Source organism: Fundulus heteroclitus, chromosome 3, assembly GCF_011125445.2.
Source record: "Fundulus heteroclitus isolate FHET01 chromosome 3, MU-UCD_Fhet_4.1, whole genome shotgun sequence".
In the NCBI taxonomy this organism is placed as follows: Eukaryota; Metazoa; Chordata; class Actinopteri; order Cyprinodontiformes; family Fundulidae; genus Fundulus; species Fundulus heteroclitus.
In genome coordinates this window covers 14,803,927-14,821,760 of record NC_046363.1, presented here as the reverse complement: position 1 = coordinate 14,821,760, position 17,834 = coordinate 14,803,927, and the positions used below count along the sequence as shown (strand labels likewise).

Sequence of the window (17,834 nt, the reverse complement as noted above, 5' to 3'; positions counted from 1 at the left end):
CTTCCTGTTACTTGCAAGAAATCTTCTTCTCTCTCACGCTAGTGTTGCCTGAAGGAAACACAGCCGTGTCTGGACAAGACATAGAAAAAGCAGCTTCTATCAGCTCTGTGCTTCCTCTAACATGAACACCTCATTGATATTGAAAGCAGCTAACTTTGAAGTTTGTTCCCTCTGCTCTTGTTGCTTTTGATGGTGCGTTAACAGATTTCTAACGGGCCAGTCACTGGTCAGGGCCGATTAAGCTGAAAATCACCCAATCCCAGAGGGCAGCCAGTTCCTGTGTGCAAAGCACCATTAGTTATGAGTTTCCTTCTAATTAGTACTTTTCGTAAATTAGTGCTTTATAGACAAGAACAAACTCAGCTTCCACTCCTCCTGACATCCTCGCCGCAAATAACAGTATGTTGTCATAAGTTTAGGAAAACCGCATACCATTTCACCAATAGTTGAATATTCCCTGTGTAAAGTTAAATTAGGCTTTTCTTATGCAGCAACAGTTAGTTTCATAATAAGCATAAAAAAGGGGGGGGGGGGGGGCCCGACTAACCACACAAGAAGGGCGGAGCACTTTGTTACAAAAAGATAATGGTCAAAGAAAGGCTTCCTGTAGGTAACAAAGCTGGTAGATATCAATCAGGCCACATTCAAACTGTTACCTTACTCGTGACAGGTAGCGCAGCAGATTATCAGGGAGAGACAGACAGGAAGCTTACTCAGCACTCACCTTTCCACTTGAAAGGAGCTAGACTATCTCTAACAGCATCTGTTTAGAGAGAGAGAGAGCGAGAGAGAAAGAGAGAGAGAGAAAGAGAGAGAGGTGCTCTTTAGCCTTCAGGCTACACTCAGAAGGTTCATCTGAAGTTACAGGCTTATTATCATTCCACCAGGATTCACCTACAGCAAGCCCGACAAACCGCTCAAAACTTCCCGAGTTGAACCCAAAAGCAACGACAGGAAGAAAAGCGTGCACGTCCATCAATGTCCAAAGTGTGGTAAACTTACAGATGCTATATCCTAAATGGTTTCGTGAAGAATTGGAAAGTCTTATTCTTAAGGGCATAGTTTGGTTCGTTGTAACCAATATATTTTTTCTCTCTGTCTCTCTCTCAGAGCTCACTAACCTGTCCTCAAGGTTTAGGATCTGCAATTCTAATACTCCTGCAGTGAATGCATACCATCAATGAAAAAAAATTATAATAATACATCTCACCACATGGCAGGGTTACAAATACAAATATATTCATAAAGGCACTTCAGTCTTGGAATTTTCTCCACAATATCAACTTGAGTTGCATGTGAAAACAAAAATGTCAGATTCATTAGTCTAGCCAGACTCTAACCTGTCTGCATCAAGCTAAGCAACTTTTTTTAATCTTAACTTTTTTGATGTGGTGCTGACATTAACATACCTGGAGCAGTTATTGATAAAAGGTGCCCTTTCTATCGTCCTTTGTAGGCAAAACTGAAATTTTGAGGTTCTACCCCAATGTACCAATATTTAAGACATTAAGTCTCACAGATAGGCTGCTGTTGTAGAGTACATATCTAAATCAAATAATGTGGGGAATGTGTGGACCTGCTTTTAAACCCAGAAAACGGCAGTGATCGTGTAACTGAATGTCCTTTGTCTGTGCGGACAGAAAAAAAAAAGAGCAAAACAAAAATGCCGTAAACCTTATATTATAGTTGTTTTGTAACTTTTGCAAATTACCTTCAGTTAGGCTTGTTTACACGCCTAAACACAAAGCTTCAGTCTTTCATTATAATACCATGCAATAAAAGATCCTGTTTATAAAGAGAGGCGGCGAGTCAGAGAAGAGCTTCAGCAGTACAATGTCACCCTCTATTGGCAATGCAAACACATTAGAAATCAAGGGAACAGCACTTGCAAGAGAAAGTCTGGGTACAGTTTATTTTTTTTTTTATTCAGAAAAATTACCATTTAGACTGGGGTTTGTGCTTAGACAGAAAGTAGCAGAAAGGTGGCTTGATTCTAGTTTTTAAGAAGTGTATGGTTCTGTAAATTGACTGTGTGTATCTTGTCTATATGTATTTTGTTTTGTGGTGTTTTGTATTTTATGCCCTGCACTGTACTGTAAAGCACTTTGTGACTCCTGTCTGAGAAAGGCTGTAAAAGAAGGCTGTATTTTCTGAGCATAATAAGGCGTGTTTATGTTGTGCTTTTTACCACTGCTCCATGACAGGGTCCTAACCCAGAGCATCCTCGTGGGGTTAGCAGTTCCGCAGCAGACACAAAAACTAGGATCCTAAAAAAAAGCACAAAATAAAACAAATCAACAGTTGTCGCCCTGGAGAGCGACAACTGTTGCCAAAAGAAGACATCCCAAAGGCTTTTTTCTACCATGCTCACCATCTGTTGTACACTGTTGTCTCATGATGGGACACATGAAAACTGTAGAATACATGGATAATAGTGATTTATGTCAATAGATTAAAAGAGGGTCCAGTGAAGAGAGATGAGAAATGTTTTTTGATTGACATTATTATTGATAGGAGGTACCAGGCCTGTGTTTTTTGGAGGGTTCATTTAAAAAACCTCTTGCATCTCTTTAAATTTAGTAAATAAGTACTTTTTACACTTATGATCCAGGAACTTAATTTCAAAAGATGTTCCCTGACCGGGAATCGAACCCGGGCCGCGGCGGTGAGAGCGCCGAATCCTAACCACTAGACCACCAGGGACTGATGTACATGACAACACACGGTGTATTAAAAAGTTTTCGGCTTCTCTACTGAAACGTCTAGAACGTCTATTAGTGTCGAACATAAGTTCGCTTTTCACCTTTTTTCTTTTACCGTCCTCCCGGATGACTGAGAATCTGCACATGCATTAGCATTAGGTCGGTCAAAGCCGGACTGATATTACTAAAGCTCGTTGGCATTGTGGAATACTCGACAATTCAACAATACTTGCAATTACATTTTCAACATTTTCTCTCATCCTTTTTGTGTTTCTAGAAAAAAAGCAATACCTTACATTAATTTTATAACCATTACCGGTTTTATTCATTGTGCCCGTGGCTTCAACATACAGCACAGTAAACTACTTATTTATTATTAATATTGAACTGGTACATTGGAACCCCAGTAATTCAAGCTGCGATAGAAACTTATTTATTATCTATGTCTTAAACTTTAATGGGACCCCTACAGGGTACCGTACATGTTGAGTCGCAACGTATTTTGTGGAATCGTTCGCCATAACAAACTGCCTGAATCAAAATGGATTTAAAAAAATATATATTGAGCTCGGGGCTTAAAAACGAAACGTTTAATTATTTTACGGCTGCCAGTGGTATTTTTTATACATTAAAAATTTAGAAGACGCATCCGAGTTAGAAATTTTAAGTCTCAAATTTTACAGGCGCTTCACGAAGCTCCCCTACCTCGGAGGGTCCTGACTTGGGTCCTTGATCAACGTGGGAGACACGAAAGCGTGAAGTTGTTTTGGTCTCGTTTGGAATATGTGACACCGAGCTTTGGCTCTTTACTTTAACGTTTATTTATGAAGTTCCGTACTAGTTGTAGGTGAGTTAGCGTTACTGCCATGATGCCAGGCGACAGTCAGGCCAAAACGGCAGCTATAGCCGCGGACGCCACGGTTGGAAGCTGTCAGAACTGCTCTGTTTTGCACCAGGTTAGTCTGGGGTTCTTTCCAGACAAGGGAGACTCTAAAGACTGTCTTGTCACAAAACTACGTTAACAGTCCCAAGTTGGTTTCATTTTCAAATCTGAAATCGGCATGTCCATGCTTACACATCCACTCCAATGTTGTTTTTTGTCTCCTGGTGTTTTTGTTGAGCAGAGCCTAACGGAGTACGTCGCATCGTTTCTGGCCCTGAAACAGAACATAGCGGTTACAGAGTGAGTAACTTTATTACGGGTTGTCATAGTGACGCGTCCTAACGTAACCAAGTAAATCAGCTGCCATAAGAGTTGAGATGAAAATAATAATAATAATTTTTATCGAAGATGAACTAATTTTATTGTGATTGTAAAGTATTATTAGATGTGTTTCTTTGCTTTACTAACTTCATTCACGAATTAGTTCAGAAGGAGAACCTTTTTTTCTTGGTCATTTTACTCAGGTAATCTCAGTGTAGATAGTTTTACTTTGCATGACTGTTTTGCTGTTTAAAAAAAGTCAATATTTTTTTTTTATAAAAAGATGTGACACAAAGTGCTTTGGAGAAACAGATAATGTAGGAATTAAAAACAAGCCAGCTCCCTTCAACACTCGATCGTACACACACACACAAACACACACACACACACTCTAGTAATTTTTTAGGAAATCCTACAGGCACTTCAGACAAAGACCAGATTGCTTAAAGCGTACAAGAATACATGTGTCAAGAAATGTGATTTTTTTTTTTTTTTTTTTTTTTTTTTTTGTGCGTGTGTTGTGATTGTATGCCACCAGCTTTAAGTGTAATAACTTTGTTTTATTTTGATAAAGGCATCCATTGTCTTGTATTTCAATGTCTGCAGTGACTCCATCAGGCTTCGAGAGCAGCTGGAGGAACTGCAGATGCGGTTGGTTACCTTGGAGAAAAAGACGGCGGATTATGAATCCGTACGGGCCGAGCTGGAGGAGAAAAAGGTAGTTATATTCTGTGTCGGAAAGAATTGCGTCTAATTCGCAAAAAGTAACTAGCGTACATTATTTTATTTATTTTTGTGTCTTATAGGGTGCTCTCAAAGGTTATGGACAACTGTCTGAAGAGATGGAAAAATTAAAGCAGGAAAAGAGCAGCACAGTGGCTGAGTAAGTTAGCCTTTTCTTACACACTTTGAATTTTTCCACATTATGTCATGTTTGTGACAAACATAGTTATATTTAACTGGGTTTCTATGTGATAGATCAGCAAAAAGTGGCTTATCATTTTCCCAGTGATATAGGACAACAATTCATGGTTTGTAAAATAGTTTACAACTAGGAATCTGGAAAGTGTGGCATTATGTTTGCATTCAGTCCCCCTACAGACCCCTACTTAAAACTGTACACACCTAGGCTTTGTGTATCTAACATGTTACTGGCAGCATTATTGTGTTAAGGATGTATTTCTTTAGCAGAGACAAAGAAACTCGTTGGAGGTAATGGGAAGGTGGATGGAGTTAGAGGTAGTGGCTACAACTTTGGGTTTACTTTTCCGCTGGACTGCAGCCTACAATATATTACATTTTAACATTTCCCTCTGAAATGTTTTTCTGTTCATGTACAGCACTTTGACTCGTCTTGTTACTGAAAAGTGCTATATAAATAAGCTCTCCTTGCCTACAACATACAACCAGAACTGCAATGGATTGGTTTAGATCAGCGTTCTCAAGCTCAAATCCTCCAGGGCTGGTGTCTTGCAACTTCTACATACAACAGTCCAACCCTGCAGAGTTCTGCTAATTAACTCATATTCGAGTCAGGTGTGTTGAAGCGGATGCTCACCTAGAAGTTGCAGGACACTGGCCTCTCAAGAATTGTCAAGTCAATTTTTGGACCTTACCTCCAATTGAGTAGCCTGACATGGTCATACTCAATTCTAGTCAGAATTTGAGTCTGATACTGCTCCATAGAGCTGTGATTATGGGGCGTGTTTCGAACGAACCAGGAAAAAAAATTCCTCTGCACTCAATTGGATAGACGTACAACCAATAAGAGCAACGGAGTGTGTGACGTATGTTAAGCGACGCATAGTTGTCTGGGTTTCCCGCAGCGCTGTCTTGGCAAGGCGGCCGCCTCGCCAAACTGACGCTACCGCCTCGACAACATTCCAACAAAAAGAAGAAGAAAAAAAAAAACCCTAACTCAATATGCTTGCATGTTTATCTGACGTTAACACACGGTTTGTTTTTTGTTGTTGCTTTCGCGCGTGCATATAGTGAATGGCAGGAGAAAAACACATGGATACGGCCCCGCTCCGCACAAAAGTTGTCGTCGACCCGGTACTATTAACAAAAATATAAATCAAGTACTATTATTATGATGGTATCTTATACTGTTATTAACTTTATAATTATCCATCACTTAAATTATCTACCCCTTTACTGCTTTTCTTTCAGAAGGTATGGAGGGGTCAGCGAAACAGTGCCCTCTAGAGCCACAGAGTCTGACAGGTTGTAGAAATTAGAGTAACACTTTTCTGCCATATAAGTAGCTCCAAACACGTGTCTGTCTTTATAATAGCGGCAGAGTTTCCTTTTTTTGAGTATGATGTGCTTCACATCCTCATAAGCCTCCATCAAAAGATGTTCCTTGTTTGGTTTTAAGTATGGTGCACGCATCCTATCCATTGTTGCATCTGTGAATCTGTGATCGACCTCATGGTCTCTTGAAGAAAGCTGCGGGCTCGCATATTCCTGAATTACTTAAACTTGGCTTGACATAGGCGCATCTACTAAGTCTGGTTTGGCATTCGTGAAAAAGATAAAGCCAGGAGGCACGGATCATGCTGGGTCCAAATTTGGATTCAGCAAAAAAAAACAAAAAAAAACACTAACACAAATAAATGGCTTCAGTTGGACACTTAAAACCATAAAACTTTTTTCTTCCATGTTTTCTTGACCAAAAAGTTCTGCGTGAAGTCATCATTACTGTTCAAAAGAACCCCCCCCCCCTTTTTATTTTTGTTACAAAATCAAAATTGAACATCTGTCTCGATATTTGCAACATCATAATTATGCAAACGTTTGTTTTGGTCTATCACGTAGCATCCTAATAAGATAAAACAAGAGCAAATGTTTATGGAGCTTGGATAAAAGGGTCTCTGTTGCGGTGAAAAACTAAACTACAACTCATTATATCTCATAGGAATAAGAAACTTGGAGACGAACTGAAGTCTTTGAAAGGTAAAGTACAGTTATATTCAGTAAAGGATTCTGAACTAATAATTAAAAGCTAAAATCTTTGGGGTCATTTGCCTTGAACTCTTACATTTAACAGAAACACTGACTGCTGAAAATGCACAGTTGAGGAGAGAGAAGGCGTCTATTGAAAAGGATTTATTACAAACTCAGGTAAGAAACAGAAACATCCCATATTCATTTTTATTATACTGACCAACACATGAATCCTTATTTATTAACTTTGTAAACTTTTTTGTTTGTTTGATCAAATCAGGTATCTTTGAAGGAATCTCAGGTACACGTGGAGAAGGCTGTGAAATTGACAAAAGAGAATGCCATCATGACACACATGTAAGCAATTTATCTTATTTTACTCTCTTGATGTATGTTTATTGTAGTGGGTAATGTTTATGCAGTGTACTTTTCTGATCAACAGGAAGGATAGTCTTGAAAACAAAGTTAGACTGCTCGAAGGTGAGTTTTAGATTTTTTTTTTTTTTTTGGCGTGTTGAAACTATAACCATTAAACCTGTTTGTTTGAGACAGGTTGTTTTTGTTTTCATTTTTTGTTTTTTGCTTGGTTTTCTTAAATAATTATTATTTTTTAATTATTATTTCAGATTCAATTAGCAAACAAGATGATCAAATATCTCAACTCACCAAAGAGAAGATTCTGCTTGAAAGGAACATTAATGACCTCCAGGTAGAGTAAAAACTTAAAAAATGCAGGCTTGGGAATCATACTTGATAAAACTGACACTTTGACCTTTTTTTGTAGGTGAGACTGATCAAACTGGAAAGAGAAAGATGTAAAGGTACAAAATAAGTAGCACTGTTTTTCTAACCTTCTTTTATGGTAATGTTTCATTTTTGTTTTTTATTAAGGACTCAAAATCAGGCCTAATATATTTATTAATCAAGTTCCTTTTTTATAAATGAGAGATGTCCAACTAAAACATTGTAAATATGGAATTGTGTTCTGTTTTTTTTTTTTAATCAGAATATAGGAGCGCTACAACTCAAACAAGAGCAGAGCCAAAAGTTGACAAAGGTATGGTGCTGCTTCTTTTCATGACGATTAATTTGCTATGCAGCTGCACTAAGCCTAGAATAAAAAAAAAAAAAGTTTAACCTCTATCTTTGTAAAAATGTTTGTCTTTTTCAGAAAAGGTACGCATGCTGCTGCAGAATCTATGGGAATGTGTAGAGCCAGAACAAGAGCGGTCTTCACACATATCTATGTTACCAGGTGGGGTCATCATTTACTCCCCTTCTTCACTTGTCTGATTAAAAATAACAGAAACACAAATCTGTAAGATTTTTTTTATTATTATTATTATTTTTTTGGATTTCTTTCCTAAATTGTGTTTTTCTTTCATTGTAGAGTTTGGTTTCAGGAGGATTCTTCCTCCTTCTCCACAAACCAAACTGCTGTCTAATCAAAGGCAAATGTTCCCCTCCACTACTGAGACCATGAGGGAATCAAACGGTCTTCGAGTTGAGGCCCAATCCACTCACACAAATCTGAAACCTTGTCCCCGCGTAAGGGATGCATGGAAGCCCCAAGCGTCTAGTCATCACTTCCCCGAAAAAGACAAGCTGAAAAAGAGCAAACAGTCGCCCAGAAAAAATAAGCTTCTTGAGTTTTCTCCCAGCAAAGTCAGCCTTAATGTTTCTGTGGATGAAATAATGGATTTTTTTAAACCAATGCCACCCTGCATATCTCCGCTTTCTGATATGGTAAGGCTTTGTTTGACATCATGTAATTTTAATGTGACCACTTATAAGGTAATTCTGTTTTTAATACCCATAAAAAACACTCATTTTAGAGCCATATTGTTCCTTTTCTCCTTCAGAATACCAGTCTAGAATCTGTGGAGATGGACGATGACGAAATGAATGGCCATCCTGAACTTTCCGCGGATGTTCTGCTTCCTAAACAAGATCAGCCTTCAAACACCAAAACATCACCTTTAAACCACGACGGGCCTAAATCTCCTTCACTTGACGACAAAGAGAAGGCGGCCATCCTAGAACACAGCTCAGATCAAAATCACTTTGAACACAATGGACTGTGTGGTGTTTCTGAACTGAATGAAAACTCTGATAAAGCTCATAAAAACAACAGTCCTCTAAAGAACATGTCTCTACAGGAGCTGCCACAGCCTTTGTTATCAAATGATAAAGTTTCAGAAGAGGCTTTCTCATTACCAGCTGAAGGTATGGAGCATCCTCAGAAGGAAACCCCAGACAATAGTACAGAAAACATATGTGACACTCCAAAGGTGTCTGAGAAGGTAAAAGAAGATAATTTGGAAACAGTTGCAGAGATTGATGTAGATATGAGTCCAGATGACATACCTAATGTCACAACAGTTGTTTCTGATGGGGAGAGAGTTGCAACTGCAAACTCTGGAGAAGCCGGAGCAAAACAACGTGTTGCTAAATCTAAAGGCAATGAATCTTTGGAAGACACCAGTGTCACAGAAAACCAAGGAGGTCATGTGGATCCCTGTCAGGACAGTTCAGACCCCAATCCCCCAGGGCCTCTCTGCCAAGACGCAGAAATGTCAGAGGGTTCCCTACCAGGCAGCGGTGACAGCATGAGTTGTGTCTTAAATAAAAACCTTGAGGAGGGAATGGAAATAGATGCCGGAGTGCATTGCTCTGAGGACAGTGATGGGAATAAAGTGCAAAGTCCTAGAGAAGCTGACGTTACAGCTTCACCCACAGAGTCAACCGTCCATCATAGACTGTTGTCTCCTAAAAAGTCTCCAGGGCCCCATTGTGATCTGGAACATACAGAAGCAACTTCTACAGCTCTGTCACTAAAGGAAGTTGACAAAGAGAAAGTAAAACAAACATTAACAACTGACAGTGCTCCCTCATTTTCCCCAGAAAAAATAACAGTAGACTCTAAATCCCTGGAAAAATATGGGCATGCTCTTTGTCGAGCATTAAGTCCTTCTTGTCTGTTGCCTCAAGTGAAACTGTTTGCTGTGCAAACCGACCCAAAAATGGAAACTGTCTGCAAACTTCAATCTGATCCCACTGCTTCAATTATTGAGAGTTCGTCTGCCACCAAAGAACAAAACGGGTGTTTGGAGACGTTAACACCAGTCCATGATCAGCCAGGTTCTGGTCGGAAGGTTGAAGAGAAAGAGACGCCAGCACTTAGTCCGGGAGCAACTCAAACACCAGAGTTCATTGGCCATGTCTTCACTGAAATGGGTCCTCCACTTCCTCCTGTCCTTACCCCTCTAACAACGCCTCCTAAAGCAGAAAAGCCAATCAACCCAAGGCATGCAATTGGAAAACTTTCCTTTCCTTCACCTATGGATAGTTTAGCTTCCCCGGTCACCCCAGTGAAAACCAGTTTAACGCCCAGCAGTCAGCAGCTGAGTTCATCTTCCCTAACCAGCCCAACCCATCCAAACGGAGTCCCGTCGTCACCTCTCCAGTTTGGCTCAGCCACTCCAAAACACGCTTTGCCAGTTCCTGGTCGCTTGCCCTCCAAAGCTGTTAATTCTTCCCCTTCTTCTTCGACCAGTCCGCCTCAAGAAAACTCCATGAGGATTCTCGATACCATGTACCCGGAGCTCTCTGCTCGCGCACGGACTCTTAGCATCCTGAGAGGTAATGTCAGTCTTGGCATGTGTTCGTCAGAGAATGGCGCATTACCAAAAACAGCTGACGGTCAGATATCCGGCTTTAAAAGCATCAGCTCCACGTCAACAGCCTTCACAAAGACGGAGACCAGGGGAGAAAAAAGACCTGCCGCGGATTCGTCCCCGCCCAAAAGCAGCAAATGCCCAAAGCTTGACAGCGGTTCTGCTGGAGTTGCTGGCAACCAGAGGTCTTCCGTCTCTTTAAACAGTGGAGATGAGGCAGCCTCTTCCAGGACTCTGGTGCTTGATCAGACCAAAAACAGGATAGCACCTCCATCCATAGAATCCGAAGAACCGGCTGAGAGGGATCTTATCGCTGGTTGTTTGAACAAAATTAAGAACCAGTGCTTCGATTTGCTGCCTGTTGTCCAGAGCCACTTGTATGTTGGTAATCTGCCCAAAAAGCCAGTCCTGAGAGATGAGGAAAAGGAGGTCATCTCAGAGATTTGCAGCTCTAGCTCAGTGAGTATACCTTCTTTGTTCTTGTTTACTGTTTTAGGAAGAAAATATCCTCATTTTGCTAAAAACCTTGTTTAGTCATCCATGGTCTATAGCTGCTTATCTGTGTGGGGGTGCCTATCTCCAGTAGGGAGAGGCGAGGTACACCCTGGACAGGTTGACAGTCCATCACAGTGCAACAGAGAGACTCACAGGACAAACAACCATTCTCACACGCACACCTAAGAGCAATTTACTGTAGCTTCTGTGGAAGGGACCAGATTACATGGAGAGACCCCATGTACAAAGAACTCCATGCAGAACGATCTTGAGAGAGATTTGAACTCATGACAGGAAGGCTGTGACTCAATGGGTATAGTAGTTGTCTTGCAAAAGGAACATTGTGGGTTTGATTCCAGCTTCCCCTTGTGTTTAGGTGTTTAATGACATCCATATAAATACAGACTGTGGAAGAACCACCGTGCTGGTTCTATTGGACCTCAGTGCAGCATTTGATACTGTTGATCACTCCATCCTGTTAGAACGCCTGGAGAACTGGGTCGGCCTTTCTGGTACAGCTCTCAACTGGTTTAAATCCTACTTAAAGGACAGGGACTTTTTTGTATCAGTAGGTAACTTTACATCAGAGATGACAAAAATCACATGTGGGGTTCCCCAAGGGTCCATCCTGGGTCCCCTCCTATTCAATATCTACATGCTCCCTCTAGCCCAGATAATAAAAAATAATAACATCAGCTACCATAACTATGCAGACGACACACAGCTCTACATCACCATGTCACCAGGTGACTATGAACCAATTCAGGCACTGAGTAAAAGCCTAGAAGAAATCAATGCATGGATGTGCCAAAATTTTCTCCAATTGAATAAAAACAAAACTGAAGTAATAATATTTGGACCAATAGAGGAAAGATCAAAAGTTAGCACACAGCTTCAGTCGCTTCAGCTAAAAACCACTAATCAGGCCCGAAATCTGGGAGTAGTGATGGACTCAGACCTGAACCTTCAAAAGCATCTAAAGACAATTACAAGGTCAGCTTTCTATCACCTGAAGAACATTTCTAGGATTAAAGGACTGATGTCTCAGCAGGATCTGGAAAAACTAATCCATGCGTTTATATTTAGTAGAATTGATTACTGCAACGGTGTTTTCACAGGACTTCCTAAAAAGTGGGTCAGACAGCTGCAGCTGATCCAGAACGCTGCTGCCTGCGTCCTCACCAAGACTAAGAAAGTAGAGCACATAACCCCAGTTCTAAAGTCCTTACACTGGCTCCCTGTATCTCAGAGAATAGACTTTAAAATACTTCTGTTAGTCTATAAATCCTTAAATGGCTTAGCACCTAAATACATCACAGACTTGTTATCAGTGTATCAACCCTCCAGAGAACTAAGGTCTTCTGGCTCCAGTCTACTCCACATACCTAAAACCAGAACTAAACATGGAGAAGCAGCATTTAGTTCCTATGCTCCGTTTATCTGGAACAAACTTCCAGAAAACTGTAAATGGGCGGAAAGCCTGAGTTCTTTTAAATCAAGATTAAAAACACACCGGTTAAAAATGGCCTTTGACTGTTCTAGTTAAACAGTTTTACTGTTTTTAATGTTCTTTTTTGTTACTACATTCTATCCCTACTTGCTTTTATTCTATTTTCTATCTACATTTTATTATTTTGGTATATCTTAATCATGTAAAGCACTTTGTATTGTCTTGTACTGAATTGTGCTATATAAATAAAATTGCCTTGCCTTGCCTTGCCTTGCCTTGTCACATGCTGACGTGCCCCTGGGCAAAGCACTTAAACCCACATTGCCTATCAACTTGCGTATCATTGCTTGAACGTGTGCACTTTTGTGTGATTGGGTGAATGTGGCCATAGACTTCAATGCTTTGAGTGGTCAAGATGACTAGAAAAGCTATATTTATAAAAAGAAATGGCTATAAAAATTCAATAATTATAATGTCATTAATTCCTTAGTGTAAAAAATAAATAAAAATTTTATTTCTAAAATACATTTAATTACTACATAAGCTACATCCTTGATCTTTGATATGCTCCATAATATCTTCAGTTTAACATTTTGGCCAGCAGTGCTTTGGTGTTTCAGTTTCTGGCAGAGAACACAAGACATCGTTAAAGTCAGAAATGGAGATTGGACTTCTTTTCTGACCATTAGAAAATATGGCTTTAAACTTTTTGTTTTTTTAAACCAAGCATGATTTAAGAGGGTCAAAACCCAAACAAAGTTGCCCCAAATTTTGTAAAGATATCACTAGATATCAGTGTAGAAAAATATGAGATATGGCAAATGTGTAGGAACCCCAAGTATGTTTTGTGTCATAGATTCTGTTCAAATACCATTTGTTCACTGCCCTTTGTATCTGGATACAAATAGAATGATGACGTTTTTCCTGTGGAATTTGCTGTTACAGAAAAAGTGAGAGCGCTTTTTCTTTTCAGAGGGACATTATATTAACAAAAATGCAATTTTACTAGGCAAATTTAAAATGGTGTCTTTTCTCTCATCAGCTTCAGGTGGATGAAATGATTCTGGCCATAATGACCAAACTAAAAGCTGAAAAAGATGTCTTGAGTCTAAACTACTTGCAAGCCCTCTGTCGAGTCTACACGGGGATCTGCAGACAGAAGAGGTTCTGGGAGAAGGCTCGCATCCTGGCCTACAGCATTCTGGTTGAAGGTGGGATTTGTTTTTAACCATACCTACTATTATTTACAGTTAAATTAGTTCTAAAATATTTTTCCTTATACCTTGTGCTTTCATATTTAACCTTCAAATTTTATGATGATTGGATTTGTGCTGCTTTTACCTTTTCAGATTTTCCAGATTCAGCAAAGCTGGTTTTGTTTGTGGTGACGACATGGCCCAATGTTCTGTCACACAGTAGTTTACTGTGCCAGGCCATTCATGCTGTTACCCAACTGAGAGCACCAAAAGGGCTTCTTGGCTGCCTTTCAGCTTTCCTTGGATGGGAGAAGGTATTTTCAGAAGTACAAATATGCCTGCAGTTTGCCATTGTATCATAATGTTGTTTTCTGGTTTAATACTAAAATTGTAAAATAAAATGAAATGTTTTATTGCTTCCTTATAGGGTTATGGTAAAATTACTCTATGTAATCCAAGTTGTCTGCAATTTACTGAAACCAAATCTCCCTTTCTATTATTACCACAGAATCCTCCTTGTGACATTGACCAGCTGATCCTAAAAACTATGACAGAGCTCCGGTCGGGATCCAATCAGACTTTTACCAAACACATCCGCTATGGAGAAGACCTGGGAGCTGGAGCCTGGGAACAGATCTTCACGCTGCACCTCCTGTGTTCACACAAAAAATGGAAATGGACCTATGAACACATCCTGGGGTACACTCATTCATCTTTTATTCAGAATAGGGCTGTTTTGTATTTACATGCTCTGTGTTATTTGCTTTACTTACAGAAGTTTGCTCTATACAAGTACATTTTAATAAGTTTGTTATATCAGTGATTTAAATCATAAAGTAAGAATTATTTATTACAACTTTATTACGCACCAATATTTATTTATTTATTGCAGTGTTTATTTCTGTTCATTTTGAAGACTGTGGCTAACAGTTAATGAAAACCTCAAATATGTTTCTCTCAACATTTAAAATGTTATAAAAAAATTGTTATGGTAGGCATAAAATATCTTTGAGAACAATGCAGACTTCACGCTCACGGGGAGACTGAAAAGGTTCACAAACGACAAAGAAAATGTCAGCCTGTACAAGAATTTGAAGAAGATTCACAAGGCGCAGACTAGGCTCGCCGCATACAGGCATATGGGCCATAACTTTCCCCTTCCTCATGTTAGGCCACTTCTAACCATAGTCTAACCTGGGCTGAGGACACAAGGATTGGACTGTTGCTCAGTGGCCCAAAGTCCTCTTTTAAGATCATGGCCAATGTTGCATTTCATTTGAAAATAAAGGTCCCTGAGTGGAGAGGCACAGAATCCAAGGCGTTTGTGCTCCATTGTGAGTTTCCACAGACAGCGATGGTTTGGGGAACAGTGTACTCTGCTGGTGTAGGTCCACAGTCAGCGCAGCTCTCTATCAAGAAGTTTTAGAGTACAGAATGCTTCCCTCTGCTGACAAGCTGATTCCTCTTCTTTTTTTTTTCCTCCTTCTTCAGCAGGATTTAGCACCTGCACACACAGCCAATGCTACTAATGCCTACTTCAATGGCCATGGTAACACTGAATTGGTTTGCAGGCATACCCAACCTTAACCCCATAGAGAAAAAAAACCCTAAGCAGCCCTGATCAAATATTAATTGTATAAATTTGCAGCAAATACTTTTCATCGGGCTGACATTTCTTTGTTAAAACAGAATCGGCTTCATGTGGCCATGGTTGTTTGCGCAATCAAGGAATTTGACTTCAGTTACAGCGCTCAAAGTACAGATATTTGGTATACAATGTAAAAACGTTTTATGTTGAAAAGGGGAAGGTTGTGAAAGGCCAATGTAGTTATTTTGTTTTACAGTAATACAGCTGACTAATCAGCCTGTGAGGTGTCAGTTGTTGGTTCCAAGGATCCGGATGTGATCCGCAGCAGGCACAGAGTTGTTGAGGATGGTGAGGGGTGACAGTGTGGGAGAGGTCCACCATCAACTTCAGTCTTGAGTGAGTTAAGCTCCAGGTGGTTCTAACTGCACCAGTAGACCAGCCGATCCACTTCCTGTCTGCATGCAGACTCAACCCCATCCTTGATCAGATCAATGACATCTGTGTCATCTGATAACTTCAGCAATTTCATAGATTGGCCCACTGAGGTGCAGTCGTACAGGGAGAAGGGTGGGAAGAGACTACACCCCCTGGGGGGTGCCAGTGCTGATGGTTCTTGAGCGGGAGAGACTTCTGGTTGTGACTCTGTAGGAAAAGTAGTTATCTGGCGATGAGAAGGTGTCTGTTTAACTTCCTTCACCACATGCCAATGTTCTCTTGGGTAGGGTACTTACCCCTAAGTTACCTAGACGTTTTTGTATCGGTATACAACTAGTTGAGTGGTTGCTACGACAAGAAAAGTGCTATATAAGTTAAATCTATTGACCATTTTTAATAATGGCCCTAGTAAATATATCCAAATTTACAGAGAAACAGAATTTTGTGTTTTCATTTGTTAGCCAAAATCCTAAAAATAGACACTTGACATATGTCAGTTTGTGAGGAATGAATATACATCTCTCCTTACTGCTAATTTTTTTTCCTGACAGCAAAGAGTTGTGGCCGTTAATGAACTCCTGGGTTCTACAGCCAAGACATAAGCAAGGACCAGTCCGAGATGAGACTGTTGCCACTGTACTTCGACTCGTAGGTCTGTAGTTTTGTTGCTCTACTAGCATATTAATGGCAACATGAACTAATGTGTGGAATAGTTGTGACTAGACAGAGGATAATATGATCACGTTCACGTTTGTGTTTAAACAGGACGACTCAGTCAGTTGGGCCATAAAGAAGGTTCTGTTTCCTCTTTGGTCACGGTGGCCAATATTATCAACACATTTGGAAGACATGGACAAGCTGAAGGTACAAAGCTTCAGTCTAAACAAAAACACTTTTAGTTGCATTTTACTTTAAATGTTGCCAATTTGGCCAAAATGTCATTAAGAGAAATAGTCATTGTGCAAAGGTTCTCCAAGTGTTCTAATCGTGCAATATTTCTTTCCTGCAGGGGTTCCATGGGCCATCCAGCTAGCAGCCCTTTACTCTATCTATGAACTTTCTCCGTGCAACCCCAAACAAGCCCTGGATGCTCTGGCTGGGTGGAGAGGAGAGGCTACTCAGAGCGTCCCACCTGCTGTCACTAGTTGCATTAATCAAATAGCATCTATTTGCAGACAGGTTAGGAGCTGAAAACAAATTGATCTGCATTAACAATCATTTTGGTGTGTAATTCCTTTTTTTATGATAGGACAAATACCTCAGTATTGATTTTAACATGCATCCTTAATAGTTGTTTGACATGTGAACACAAACAGTGACTAAAAGATTTGTGCTCGTTGCAATGCAAGGTTTATCAACTCCATTTTAATTCTTTTGTCCTAATTTGAAAGCACGTTTCAAATAATTTCAGACTTTATAAGTGTTGTATAATCACATATAAGTGTATTGCACTTATATTTGATTATAGCCTTTGAAGCTAAATCTTTTACTTTATAGAAGACAAAGAAATTTTGTTTTCTAAAGTTTATTCAGCTACAACCTGTAAACAAATGCACTTGAACTGCTTGACCTTGTAGGATTCTCAGGTAATGCTGTAAAATATTGTATAACATGTACAGTGTGCTAAAGGTAATCTATAGCTGATGTAAATACATTATAAGAATCCCTGTTTTTGCTAATTGAAATGTTTGTACAGTTTTCCTCAGATGCTTCTATTTTTTCTAATTAAAATGAACACATATTGTGTTTCACAGTAGTTTCTAATCATAAACCTATTCTTGATGTGCTTTTTTTTTTTTAAATGTATGACACTCACTACTGGCCCGGCCCTCAAATAATATCAGGAAAGTCACAATATTGTAAAATTGTGGACACTTTATTTTTGCAATATGCTTTTGTATTACTATTTCAAAAATAATTTAATTTAATTTTGTTAAAACCCTGTTAAAAATTAAACAAAACTCTTAAGGATTAAGATTTTGTTTTGCTGAACCTAATTTTTATGTTATCGCATAGAAAGATACCTTAAGTCTATTATCAGGAAATTATATTCAAAAGTTCTCACTCTTTGTCAGTTATTGTTTTTTTGAATACCTGCCTGAGGCGTGGGATTATAGAACAATAGATTAAGTGAATTC

General features: G+C 39.5%; 1 protein-coding gene across 1 annotated transcript; it reads left to right on the top strand.

The window, feature by feature from the left end:
- The first annotated feature begins 3,428 nt into the window (after nt 1–3,428).
- ice1 (KIAA0947-like (H. sapiens)) lies at nt 3,429–17,460 on the top strand. The gene is made up of 20 exons (XM_012864639.3): nt 3,429–3,658; nt 3,827–3,885; nt 4,513–4,624; nt 4,713–4,789; nt 6,827–6,864; nt 6,950–7,032; nt 7,136–7,212; nt 7,298–7,335; nt 7,482–7,564; nt 7,640–7,676; nt 7,862–7,912; nt 8,027–8,110; nt 8,246–8,601; nt 8,718–10,991; nt 13,520–13,688; nt 13,827–13,987; nt 14,182–14,372; nt 16,248–16,348; nt 16,462–16,560; nt 16,706–17,460. The coding sequence occupies exons 1-20, from the start codon at nt 3,569–3,571 to the stop codon at nt 16,885–16,887; spliced, it is 4,362 nt and encodes a 1,453-aa protein (XP_012720093.2). The 5' UTR covers nt 3,429–3,568; the 3' UTR covers nt 16,888–17,460.
- The last annotated feature ends 374 nt before the right edge of the window (nt 17,461–17,834 follow it).

Excerpts from the sequence above, each read along its gene's own strand:
- ice1 (XM_012864639.3), top strand. The coding sequence starts at position 3,569 with ATGATGCCAGGCGACAGTCAGGCCAAAACGGCAGCTATAGCCGCGGAC. Across the intron at positions 7,336-7,481 it reads CAAAGTTAGACTGCTCGAAG|ATTCAATTAGCAAACAAGAT; the intron begins GTGAGTTTTAGA and ends TTATTATTTCAG. Across the intron at positions 16,349-16,461 it reads CACTGTACTTCGACTCGTAG|GACGACTCAGTCAGTTGGGC; the intron begins GTCTGTAGTTTT and ends GTGTTTAAACAG.